Genomic DNA, 14,510 nt, shown 5'->3' on the forward strand with positions numbered 1-14,510 from the left:
ATTTATAGGGGGCGGGAGAGGAATATTTTAGGTTTAATGGTGCCAAATCATGACTCTTGATTTAGCCCTAAAGGATCTCAATTGTTAGTTTAAAGTGGACATTATAAATTGTCAAATTTGGTAGTTGAAGACCGCCTGAGTTGGCCTCTTTAGGCCAGCGCCACAACTATTATGGTGTCAATTGGTCAGAAAGAACTATACCGGGGTGTAGTGAGATGTAAGGTGATCATTTTCATGTAAGTTATGTCAAATTTGGTGGAGAGATGAAGCATTAAATGCCTCTGAAAAGTAGAGCCAGTCTTTTCAGGTGAAAATTGAAGAAGAAAATGAATAGTAACAAAAAAGATGTCATTTTGGTAAAGTTCAATTTAGTTATTTGATTTGTGATTTCTCTCAATTACACCCTTAATTGGCTTCAAACTTTCAATTTAATGCAATTTTCCCCCTGAAGAACTTCAATTTCAGTCTCGGATTTCAATGATTTTTTTCTTTTGGTCCTTGGTCTTGGATTTATGCACAATGACCCTTAATTAACCATTAAATTTTTAATTCTCTTCAATTTCACCCATGATTTCAACCAATTAGGTTCCTATAGTTTGACGCCTTTTGTAAAATGATTTTTGGCTGTGAATTGTTTCAATTTAATCCTTAATTGATCCCAAAATTTTAATTTTCTTACAATTTTACCCCTGATTTGAACCAATTAACTTTGTAAAGATTAAATTAGGTTCTCTAAAATTCCAATCTTCTTAATTAAGCCTAAATTAGGCTCCTAATCTTTATTTTTCACCACTTAAACGCCTAATAAAATTAATTTGACAAATTTAAAGTATAATTATGTCCTTGTACCTAATTAAATCCTTTAATTGGAACCAAATCAATTCTTAAACACAATTAAATTCTCAATTTGGCCCATGATTAAATCAAATTGACATATTAGAATCTAATTATGTCCCTATGCTTAATTTTTATGCAAATTCATTCTAAAATCATTTAATTTGATTTAGAATCCGCATTGTTTTTCCATTTTTGGTATAAAAGGGTATGATTAGGCTCCTAATTTATCATGAAATTTCAACTTGATTTTTTCTGTATATTTGGGATCCTCCTTAACTTGTTTTCTTCAAAATACCAGTTTTTTTGTTGTTATTATTTATTATTTATTTTAAAAGAAAAAAGGATAAATTTTGGGGAATAACCTAAAAATGAATTATGACAGATTATATGAAGAAAAAGAAAAAGGAAATGCATAGCCATAATAAGGCCATTTGACCAAGTTACAGTGGTTGGGGAGAAAGAAACTCTTGGTAATTTCAAAATTTATGTTTTTAGTCCTAGAATTTTTGGACATTACAATCATCCTCTCCACTTGAAAACATATCCATCATTTAAGAGCAAAAATGAACTCATCTTCATTTCCACCAAAACCCAAAACATAACCAAGAACCGTAACCATATCCTTACCTACCTCATTGGATTTTTGCCACCCATATCCCTCACCAACCACCATAAGCTCCTTCACAACATCCCTAGCAGCATCGCTACTCATGGCGACCATAAATCATATAGAAACCAAGAGAGAAAAATAAAAAAACAAAACATTTTTGCCACCTATATCCTTTACCAAATCATATAGAAACCAAGAGAGAAAAATAAAAAAAAACAAAACAATAGTAAATAAAAGAAGGGAACAACATACAACTGAAACCTCAAGCCACCAAAACTCGCTCCACCACTGGTGGTGGCTTACATCACCACCACTAGAAGGAAAACCAAGGAATGGTGCAGCCTATAGAGTGGTCCACGTGCCACATCCTGCCACCAATAAGCTGAATGATGAGTTGGAAGCCAAGTTATTCAAAATAAACACTATCAAAGGAAAAAAAGACTGAAACTTTTTGACCACTAATATACTCCTCTAAATGGTGATGACCAATATCTACACTACCACTAGAAAAAGAAAAAAAGTGGTGCTTTCTATGGATTAGGCCACTGCCTTTTCTCCGCATGGTGTAGCCAAATGGCATGATGAAATTCGAGCCACCACTACCAACTTTTCCAACATTCTTTTTGCCATTTCCACCTACTGTTTCCGCCTAATCTATTCTAGCTCATCAACTTTAAAAGGTCCATTTCAAATGCTAAACATTTGATGAATGATTATTTTGATTTTTGTGATGAAATCATTGGGTTTGTATAAACTTTGAGATTGATTGCGTATGTATGTGAATACTTGAATTTGTTTTGTGGATGACCGTTCATTATGAATGTGTTCAATGTATTTTCAAATCCTTTTGATTTTTATGTTTCTAGGTCAAATCCTTTAACGTTTGCATCTTGTTCATGTTTGATGTTCCTGACCATTCCTTTATGTTATTTATGTGAAAGTTTGCTTTTTCAAAAAAGGATAATGGTCACACTTATATATATATATATATTTGCATTTTATTTAATAACTTATTTATAAAATTCACTGAGGGTTCGACCCACATTAAAAAACCCTTACGAGCTGACATTCCATAAACCCTTTCATAAACTTTTCTTTTTTAAAAGCACATAAAAAATGTTTTGTTATTCACTTTTAGTGTTTGAGATTAATCGACTCATAATAAGCTACTATCTTAGATGTTGAAAAGGAGTACGCCCATGTCTTTTTTGTTTTCAAAACATGTTTTTCTTTCAAAATTTTAAGCCTTTAAGTCTAATATACATCAATGAAATTTAAGTGTCTATTAGGGGTACTAATTTTTCATAGTAAGTCCAAAGTATTTGTGTCACTAGATTCAACCTCCAAATAAATCAACCCATGATAGTTACTGCTTGGATATTTGAACTAGGGCACAAAAACCTCATTTAACAAAAATATTATGAGTGAACCTTAGTACTATAGGATAAATGAATTTGAACAAGCATTATCTATAGGCCACTATTGCATAAACAAAATGTTTAAAGACAACGCCTCTTAGGATTTAGGTTGGGTTCAATTAGCCCAATAAAAGCCTATCCAATTATTCACTTGCATAGCTTGATGGATTATTAATAGTCACAGGTTGTGATCAAGAGTAAATGATTGTAGATATGTCAATTCACCAAACAATTAAGAGTGTCAAAGATGACTTGAACTTTAGAATGAATAGACTCAAGCTCGCACATCCACCTAGTGGTATTAGGCACAATAGACCATTAAAAATGAAGGACAATTAGCAATGCAACTTATCTTAACTATGATGCTTTTGAGTAATAACATCTTCTCTCTAGCATAACCAGTCCTTTACCTTAGAACTCTGTAAACCAGTTATGGTTTTTTAGCGATCATAATACTAGGAGGTGACTTCTTTTCATAACATAAGACCTTCTCCCTCACAACAACAAAAAAACCTTTTTTTTTTTTTTTTTTTAAGAAAGAGAACAGGTTGCTGCAATGTTGGGTGAGACAATAAGAAATATGTATGACTACTTTAAATAATGCAATAGTTCATTGCACAGTATTAATTTTTTATAATACTTGCACCAATCGAATATCAATATTGCAATAAAAGATAACTTAATCGGGCTTCATGCACGTTGATATTTCATGGAATTAAGACAGGACTTAGGGTACACAATCCCTTTAGTGATACCATGAGCATTGATACAGAAAGAAGAGAGTTGTTGTCCTCGAATAGATGATTTCAACTGAATATTGTCTAACGTGATGTTGGTGCAAGCAACGCTACTGCTACAATTGAAGTTGATAGCCACTGCTGTCTTCGCCGTGCCTTGTGCCCTAGAATAGCTCACATCGCTTATGTGCACCCCGGTTTGCTTTCACAATCATAAATCAGAGAAAACACCATTTATTTCAGAAACCAGATTGTAATGTTTATTCTAATCCAACATCATATCATTAAACTTGGCTTACATTTTTTTCTTGCGGATCACCATAGTGCTCATCGATGATAATTGGATTTTCCACTGCTGTGAAGATTAAATCAGAGAAATGGACGTCTCTGACATTACCTCTAGCCCCCTGCCATGTTTTGATCCGAGCTCCATTGGTTGTACCACTGAAGTTAGCGCGACTTACAAATATGCCCTCCACCTCCACCTCATTTCCACCCCCACCAAAACTCCCAATGCTGTTTCGAAGTTGAGCAACAAAAATACTGAGGTTACTGCTGATAATCGCGTTCGGAGTTTTTTTCTAAAAAATATTATCCTATGAACAGATCCCATTTGAAAAGTGATCTCATGCAATTTAGTTATTCTACAATTCATGGGATGATGTCTTGGAGAAAACTATCCACTTGATCCCATTCGTTTTTTTTTCCTTTTGTTTTAAAGAATATTTTTTGAATTTGTTTGAAAACGGGCAATGACATTCTCCATATTTTATGTATAAAAAGATCATAAATTAGCAGAAATAAAAAACTGAAAATATATAGATGTAGTAATTTAATGAAGAACTAAAGACAAGTACTTACCTAATACCATGACCAGGGCCACAAGAAACATCAAGAATAGTAATGTTGGAAGTGTAATCTCCAATGGAGATGCAATCATCACCTGTTATGTTGACATGCATGATCAGCACTTTTGATTACATACATACAAAATCTAAATTAACTATTAATTACCAGAACCAATAATTGAGTCGTGGATCGTAACATCGTTAGAGGATGAAATGTGAATTCCGTCGGTGTTAGGGCTGCTTTCAGGAGACTGTATGTCTAAGAATCTCAACTCTGCATTTCGGCTTCCCAGGAGAGTGATATGAATTTGTGGACTGTTTACAATGTTGATGTGGTCCACAAGCAAATGTTCACATCCTTCGAATCTTACAGCCTACAAAATCATTGTATGTATTATACGCTTTAAGATTCTAAAGTTCATCAATTTCTCTCTTTTCTTCTTTTCTGGGCTTGTGTAGTTCTTCGACATATACTTGTGTAGATCAAGAGCAATTAACTAATATTTTTATTATGTACATCACACAGTTTTTTCAGACAGTAGAAGTTTTCTGTAAAGATTTCAAAAAAAATGTATCGAAAGCAAATACCATATTTGTCCCAACTACATTTTCCTTCGCCTTTAACACAATGTTTTAATTTCCAGCATCCATACTTAACTACAAGATCGAAAAGCATTACTTACAGTGGGCATAAGAATGAAACATCCCTGTTCAGAAAAATTCGAACACAGTAATTGTTAAGACTTTTAAGGGCAACATAGAAATCAGAAATTAATAAATGAAGCAGTGAAAGCCTGGTGTCCATAAATAAAGCTAGTTTGCATGCTAGTTACAGTGTATCTCTTATGAACCACCAGTCCAGTCTACGTACCTTTCCATGGCGGTATCGGCAGGAGGCATCCCACCAGCCTTTACCACGTCCATCCATGAGCCCAGATCCACTTACTGTTAGCCAAGCTATGTCCTTAAAGCGTAGCCATGTTGACAAATCCCTTTCTTTCTAATTATTTGGACCATCAGGCGCAATAACACGGCCATATAACTGCAAGAAAATTAAAATGAATGAACAAATTAACAAGTCGAGGTCTTTCTATTTTACGAAGAAGTAGAAGAAGAGCGAAGTCACATAATTCATCATGCAATGATAGAAATCTTGGGCTACATTATGGCCAAGACATTCAACCATTAATTCCTTTTATTTTTTCAGTTTATGAATAAAAGTATTTTCGAATCAATTTTTACATATTAAGTTTTTTTTTTACCCGGTTTAAATCATGCTATTAATAAAATTTGACCTTTTATGATTAAGGAAAAGAGCACACAATCAAGCCAACTCTCTCCTTTAACTTCTCTTACCATAACACTGATTTTGTTAGCCTTGCATGGACCGTTGAAGGTCAAAGGGTTCAGGAAAATGTCATTCCTTTCGGTATGATCATCGTAGAAGTGCCAGGTGCATTACACGTATCGTTCCATGTCCTTGAGAATGCCTAGATCAAATAAAAATAGAATACTTGGTTAAAAAAATAAAAATAAAAACCAAGAAAATAACAAAGAAAAATAAAAACGATTAAATCCCTCAACAAAAACTTTTTACCAAGGAGTCGTCAGTACTGATCCCATTCCCAGAAGCTCCATAATTTATGACATTAAATTCAGCATTAACGCTAATTTGCAAGATGGATATCAGAGCAGTGATAGATATTATTATAGCAAATAGATCCTGCAAATCGACCAAATATTAATTAATATGGACTTTCATGAGGTTCAACACATTAAAATATGGCATCTTATGCTACTACACTTGTTGGTGGAAATGCAATAAGATCTAGATAAATATCATTGCAAAGCAAAATCATCCAAGTTTTTCTCAGGCCAAAAAAACACAGAATGAAAAGGCATGCATTATTGAATTTGTTCATCTTTACCATAGCGTGTGGACCAAATGAGGTATGGGACCGGCAATATGATAAAGGAATCCTCCCTGTTCTCTTATATAGAACTTTGATAAGCCTTTCAAGGAAATTAGCTTGTGAATGCATCAATCTGAATATATATATATATGACCATTTCATGATCCAATCTGAAAACCTTAGCCTCGATAAACGAAATTATATTCATCTCCATTATTTCTTTGTACTATATGATTGTATTCAGTTTGTTGATTTAAAATTTTATATATAATCAAACAAATTTATTTAGTTTCTGTATCAAAACAATATATTGGCTAATAAAATTAGTGTAAACTCTTAGGATGGCCAGGTAAGTTATCCAAATAAAAAATATAAAACAATCCTTTTTCTTCCTTTCCTACAAATATGGACCTTAGATAATTAATTTGTAACTTACCAAAACAGAAAAAGAAAAATTGGTTTCTCAGGGGCCCCATGATTTGTTCTACATTTTGTCTACCTAATTACCGTCTCATGTAATTAAAAAACATTTGATTAATTATTGTCCTCGTATATAATATACAAATACAATAAAAACAAATAAGACAAGACAAAACAATAGACAAATATAAAATTATATTTGATAGTGGTGTGTACAAGATAAAATGAATGTCTCTGTATTCTATTTAGTTGATGGCGAATAAGACAAAATAAAATGTAAAAAAATCTATTTTATCCTTAATATGTGTCACTATCAAATTTACATATTTAAAAAAATAATTAGATATTATTTTTTTACTTTAATTTATATTGAATGTTGAAATTAATAATAGTACAATAACTTTAGTTATAAAGCCCAAACCTGTCTGACGAGTTAACTTAGGACTTGATTGACCTGGGATCCAGCACACCAAGAGCATAGGTCAGTCCGGTTTAAGAGAAATAGAGAAAGAATTGATCTTATTTGACTCGATCAAAATCTAGGTCAACCTATAATTTGGTCACCCCTAGGTAAAACTTAGGTCATAAACCCATTGATTTTTTTTAATCAAATTGCATCATTTTGATCATTTAAAAAAATAAGTTAACCCAAGTCAAAGGTTGGTCCTCCTACTCCGTGTCTCAGGGTTTTGTTCCAGGTCGAGTTTTAAAACTATGATAATAATCACTTTTATCCTTACATTTCTTAGTTGGACAATTTTAAAATTAAAAGTATTTTACAGGGGTATTTTAGGGATAAAAATAAAAAACATTATCTCTCGAGACATGTCCCTTTCGTACCTCATGTTTTGAAAGTACAAAAATTCACTTCAAACACTATTAGAAAATTAAAAAAAAGCAACATAATAAAAAATATTATGTTATGGTTTATAAATCAACAAAAATTATGAGAGAAAATTTTTGTCACTAAATGCAAACAAAAAAAATTGAATAAAAGAAATTATCAGCAATTCTGCTAGCATCGCTGACGTGTCAAATTAACAACGAAAATTTCATCGATGAGTTTAAGAGAAATGAAAACCTATTAGTCATCTCCTCTCCACATTTCATCTTCTTCTTTCAAAACAAGTAAAAATAGCCCTCTCCTTTCCGGAAAAAAAAAGTATGATAGCCATAAGCTCCACAGATCCAGCCAACACAACTTGTCGGTGCTAATGCAACATCTCTTAAAAGCCTAAGCTTTAGTTCCCTTTCATTCAAGCTTCACTCAACCAAGTAAGCAAATCCTCCCCTTTATGTTCTAAGTTAATATATTGATAATTGTTTGTAGTATTTATAATTTGTTTGTATATGTAAGTGTTTTACTTGTTTTATAATGGTATTTTTGTTGCACTAATGTATGATTTATATTTTAGGATTTGTTTGAAGATTTGGATGAAATGAATTTTATTTTTCACTTGATGAAATGAAGTGTGATTTTATAAATTTAGTGGGTACTAATTATTTCTGTCAATTTTATGATTAAGTTGAAAATTTGGGGAAAACTAATTTTGTATGGAATTGATAATAATTAAAGGTATTAATTTAGGTTGAATAAGTTTGAATTGAAGAGATGATGAATAATTATTTGGGTACTAATTAATTTTAGTATTTAGGGTTTTGATAAGAATTTAGGGTGCAATTAAATTAATGTGTAATTGATAATAATTAGGGTATTAATTGATTTTATTTATTCTTGAATTGAATAAATAATGGGTACTTAGTTGGGTACCATTTAATTTTTTGTAAATTTTTATGGCTTAGTTGAGAATCTGGAGAAAATGATTTTGTGTGGAATTGAAAATAATTAGGGGTTAAATATGTTTCAACTTATGGGGTGTTTGATAATTATTGGATTATGAATTATATTTTTTAAAACGGAGGAATTGAGTTACTTTGGAATTAAAAAAAAAGGTTATTAAGTAATTAGTTGGTTTGTGTAAGATAAATGTGATTCATTTTTAATAAATATTTTAATTTGTTGGTTTATTTTGTTGTATGTTTTTCTAATTTGCGTTCATTGTTTTTTTTTAGGCATCATGTATTCAAGAAAAAACAAGTCCAAGTCCGATAAGAGCGCTCATGCTTTATCAAGCAGTAATGTTGGTGATTGTGTTGTGAATCTAGGTGAGGATTATGAAGAGACACCTAATATAGAAGTTATCAATCAAGCCTCAACCACTAAGGACATTAGATCAGGTATCCCTTCTTTTATAGAGCTCATTTTAGGTAAATGGATAACAAAATAGACAGACGACCTCTCTATGTAATTGTTTTGTCTCATGATATTATTTATTTTTATTGGGTTATTTTAAGTTTCGTAATTATATCAAAATGAATTTCTTAAATTGATTATCAGTTTTACCAATCTTGAAGTTGCTCATTTCATCAGCTCTATGACGAAGTGATCATTTGAAGAACTATTGTTTCAATGGAGTTAACTTGATAACCGTTCTGAATGGACATAAATGGTAGATGCTTGGTAGGTTAAGTTTAAGGTTAGATAAATAATCCCAAACTCGAGATAGTAACTTAAATTTTTTTGAAAACTAATTTATGTATGAAATCAATTAAGGAGAAAATTTATGAAACAAAAGCAATGAGGAAATTGTGAGGACAGTGTGAAAAAACCGTAGTGAAACTAGGGTAGTTTAAATAAATTAATGTTATATTATTGTAAACTTGTATTCTTTTATTTTCTCACCTATTTTTGGTATAATAAATTTAAAACATATATGAATTAACTATTTGTTGTACCAGGTTGCATGATTTTCTATATGATGCCCACAAATAAGCAATAAAAAAGGTCAAGTCGAATGGCATAGAGATATGAAAAAGCTATAAACTGAAGTATGTCATAGATCATAATTGAGCAGTGTATCTTGAATTTGTGGTATCAAAAGGTTTTACAAAGCGCTCAAGCTCCAGTAAATAAAAAAGAAATAAAAAAACTAATGGTTTGATGAGTAAGCACATCAAAGGAGCGATTCCGTTTATCCACCATGCAAAGTGTCTAGTAAGAGTTCATTATTATATATTTTATTAATTTTATTGAATTCTTAATTACATATTTATTATTGAGAATCTTAACAAAATATTTAATTTACAAGAAAAATATCTTGGGTGAGAACCAAATCTAATGGAGTTATATGAGGAAACTCATATAATAAAGGGGGAAAGGGAAAAAAAATAAAAAATGTTTATCGATAAAAGAGCGAAAGCCTTCATTGTAAGTGTTTTTATAGTTATCATTGGTTTAAGAATGTTTATTTGCATAAATAATATGAAATATAATTGAATTTTAAAACTTGATTTTTTTAATAGGAGAGATATAACATGATCATGGTTGAGAAATTTGGCAAAGGCATTTCTACCCGTCCTCCTCATGATCCTTCAGCGTGGTTAAAGATTGTTGCAAGTGATGGATCTTATAGAAATCAAGTTTATGGTTTGCCTATAACAATGACACCATAACTATAGGTTGACCATACTATTTCAACTTTTGGCACACTATATTCTAACCCAAGTTGTTCATCATAGTAATTTAATTAGATTGTGTAGAAGAGGGTTCAAAAATAAATGGCTATGGAGATGGAGAAGATAAGTACCACAATCCTAAAACAAAATAAGATGTATTGGGCTCAATTAAGTGCATATGATTCTACCTTTTCCTCTCTCTAGACCTTCTAGTTCAACATATTTTCCTCCCTCTCACCTCTATCTTCTTAACCTCCGATGTAATGTACTAGGTATATATATTTCACATTGTAGTTCTGATTGTATTTCAATAAGAATATGAATGGTTTCCTACTGATATCTTTTATTGTTCATTTCTATATATAATTTTTTTAATGTTTGAGTATGAAATTCTTCCAATCTCATTGTTGTGCACTATTTATATAAATTTTCTACTTAAATCTTCTAACTATAAAAATCATAGGTCTCTATAATTCATTAGCATTATTCATTGTGAAATTTGAATATGTCAATTTTAAAGTTTTTTGTTGTGAGTTTCTTGTGAGCAAGAAATTATTGGCTTGAAGATCATAAAAAAAACAAAATAAAAAAAGTAATTGAAATCTCTGATGAAATTGCTGATGGAAAGGAAATTTTGTTGGAAATTCCACAAAAATATTTGCATTTATCATGGAACTTTTGGTAAAACTTACAGAATGTGAAGGAACTTAGTGATGGAATCATTGATGAAATATCTATCGGAATAATAAATGGTGATGAAATTTATGATAGAAATTGAAAAATAAAAGTTGATTTTTAGGCGTGAATATTTTGTTGATGATTCCATCAGCATCTAAAATTATCAACGGAATTGTCGATGGAATAAAAACCATACGAGATATTTTCTAACAGTAGCTTTTCGTTTCCATTTTCTTCGATAATTTTTAATGTTGATATAATCTTTGTTATATGCCGACATAATATTTCATCAGCATTTTTCAATTTTCTAGTTGTGAAACTTTTCCTTAAGATATATTGTTTTATATTTTTGTCTTTGTCCCTTCATCCAAACATGTTTTTTATCCTACTATTTCCGTTTCTTCTATTTTGGAACAACAACCAAACGCTACCTAATAGTATAGGTTATGTTCTTTAAAATGATGCTTAATCACTTTTAGGTTTCATCATATGAATTATGAAAAGCTATGCTTAAATTAGAAAGCTTGCTAATATGTAATCCAACAAAATTAGAGACTCTTGAATTGTTAGCTTCAATAATCTCAATTTTCTTTGAAATTTATGGTATTCAACATTGAAGCAAGATAAAGCCTTTTTCCAAAACAGATAGATGGATGGATGAAAAACAAGTATGATGTCCTTTCTATGTTTTGTAAGATGGACGAAATCCTAAGAAGGGATTTGAAGGATCTTTCAAATCCTTTGTCACACAGCGAGGAATACAGGACTTTCTGAAATTAAAAGGGAAAATAAAAAAAGTGAGTTGCCACCTAAAAATTGAATGAAACTATAAATCCTACAGTTGACACTTGTCTCAGATATTTATGTACTAAGTTACTTATACTTAAGGGAAGGTTGGCACCACCCATATTGCATCCTTTCAAATGAAAGGTTACCTTTACTGTATGTTTTATTCTAAATTTATTCTACATGTGCTATTAATTTCCTAAATTTATGTTAGGGCCTACTTTTTTAAAAAAAATTTATGAAGTTTATTTTTACAAGGGAGGTTGAAAACTCATCGAGAAATTTGATATTAATCCTTAAAAAAGGAGATTTCATTGATTTTTGACTGGAACGAAAATTTTTCATGTTAAACCTTTTTATTTTAGAATTAAAATGAAATAGGAGATTTTGTAAATTTTGGAATATTATCAAGAATTTTGACATTAATCCCTAAAAATAGAAGATTTCATTGATTAGGGAAATTTATCAAAACTTTTAACATTAATCCCTAGAAATAGAAGAGTTTGTTAATTAAGTAATTTTAATAAAACTTTTGACTTTAATCTCTAAAAATAGAAGATTTCATTGATTAGGGAAATTTATCAAAACTTTTAACATTAATCCCTAGAAATAGAAGAGTTTGTTAATTAAGTAATTTTAATAAAACTTTTGACTTTAATCTCTAAAAATAGAAGATTTCATTGATTTAGAAAATTTATCAAAAATTTTGAAGTTAATCCCTAAAAGTAGGAGATTTTATTGATTTGGAAAATTTATCGAAAATTTTGAATTTAATCTCTAAAAATAGAAGATTTCATCAATGTGGAAAATTTATAAAAAATTTTGATATTAAATCCAAAAAAACCAAACATGACTTATGCTAATGGCTTGAGTTAAATCCATAATGACTAGCATGCTTTGGATTCAAATAGTCTACCCGTACCCAACATTTTATGTCCACACCTATTGAAATAAAGAAGAGAAATTCTTCATGCTACACATCAACATTTCAGGCTTGAATGAAATCTTTTATTTTTAGGTATTAATTTTAGAATTTTTGATAAATTTCCAAAATTAATTAATTTTATTTTTATTTTTAGAGATTAATGGATAAAGTTTTATTACCATCATAGTTATTTGACTTTTATTATACCATAATACTCCCTAAACCTTAATAATAAAAACAATGTAAAGGTTTTGATTAGTACTTAAAAGTGCATTTTTATCAAGGTTTTATATCATCATTTTGCACTTGAAGTATCAATAACTCCTTAACTAAAGCATGTTTTATAATAACAAGTCTAATACTATAAGATACCTTTAATTTATGGTAAATATTCATCTTAAATGCAGGCCTATCATATAAATCAAAGGATTGATTGATGAGTTTAACTACTAAAATTGAGAAGACAGAGAGGGGCAAGCTTAGAAAAGAGATGTTGGTTCAGTCCAAACTGAAACACTATTTGGTTATTGGATCATACCTGGAGCTGTAGAACTTGGATTTAGGTATGGTCTATATGGATGGAAAGCTAAGACATAGGCCTAAAACTTTCATGAAGAATCCAAGATTCAAAAAGGCCGTTTTCAAGTTCAAATTGTAGCAACAACGGAGAAGTCAGAATCTGTCCTGTAGCCCAGACACTGTTTAGTGTTCAACCCATATCTCAAGTTCTAGAAGTCCAAATGCACCTATTCTTTTTTTGTTGGAAAGCTGAGACAATTTCCTAGAATGACATTTTGTTCAGACAAGAAGATAAGGATTGTCACCAAGTCAAGATGTGGCCACCCACTCAACAATTAGTCATCAAATCAATAGTTTCGAATTTTGGGCTATAAAAGGAGGCATTTGCCATGCATTTAGGCATATTGGTTTTCAAATCAAGATCATGTTCTTGCTCTCTCTCTTTATATTTTTGTAATGCTTAAGTTTTGTTTATATTAATCTCTTGTTTATGCTTTTCATTTCCTTTTCTTTACTTAGTTAACTTATATCTTATTTATGTTCTTATCTTGTTTATTTATGTTTTTCTCTTTCATTATGTTCAGCTAAGTTTATTATGTTAAGGTGAAAAGGTTACACTAATGGTGTAAGAATAAGTATAGTATAAATTCAACATGGACTTTAATGTTTGATACTAACATGTTTTGTATTTGTTATCTTGTTCACTTTTATTACTTTGCTTGTTAAATGGTTAATCTAGATTTATGTTGTATAACCCTTGGTACAACAAATACTTAACACTTTTATAATCTAACCGACACCTGTGCTATGAAAGGAACTTGATTTGTTGTTAACATAAGTTATAATCATGAATACCTGACAACATTTACAAGTATTAGCATTATTCGAATAAAATAACTAATGTAATCATGTTAACAATTTATAATCCGATTGGAACCTCCTTTGTATGTGGTTTCCAGTTGAGTAATAAAAAGAGTTTATACTATTCTTGTTTGAAATACCATTAGTAGATCCTCTAACTTTGATAATTATTTTATACTTGTTTAATCCTTATATCAATATCATATCTCAAAGCTCTCTTCAACTCCTTTTCTGTTATTAACTATTTCTTTATTTGTAGTTTATATAGTTAACCTCCCTGTGGTTCGACCCCAGTCTTGCCGGGTTATTTATTACTTCGACACTCCTACACTTGGGAGAAGACATCAACTCTTTGGTTGTGTCAGGTTTTCATTACCAACCCTAATAGCCAAACCTAGTACAAATCAAATTAACAACAAACCCTAAAATATGTTTTTTATAT

The 14,510-nt window shown here is 30.6% G+C and overlaps 1 protein-coding gene across 1 annotated transcript; it reads right to left on the reverse strand.

Annotated features, from left to right (window-relative positions):
• Positions 1–1,384: 1,384 nt before the first annotated feature.
• Positions 1,385–6,577, reverse strand: LOC18094848 (polygalacturonase). Its single transcript, XM_052454716.1, has 9 exons — positions 6,542–6,577; positions 6,048–6,173; positions 5,322–5,450; positions 5,134–5,157; positions 4,617–4,824; positions 4,464–4,545; positions 3,902–4,118; positions 3,602–3,804; positions 1,385–1,541 (listed from the first exon to the last, which is right to left on the reverse strand). The coding sequence occupies exons 1-9, from the start codon at positions 6,575–6,577 to the stop codon at positions 1,385–1,387; spliced, it is 1,182 nt and encodes a 393-aa protein (XP_052310676.1).
• Positions 6,578–14,510: the final 7,933 nt, after the last annotated feature.

This window comes from Populus trichocarpa, chromosome 1, assembly GCF_000002775.5.
Source record: "Populus trichocarpa isolate Nisqually-1 chromosome 1, P.trichocarpa_v4.1, whole genome shotgun sequence".
In the NCBI taxonomy this organism is placed as follows: domain Eukaryota; kingdom Viridiplantae; phylum Streptophyta; class Magnoliopsida; order Malpighiales; family Salicaceae; genus Populus; species Populus trichocarpa.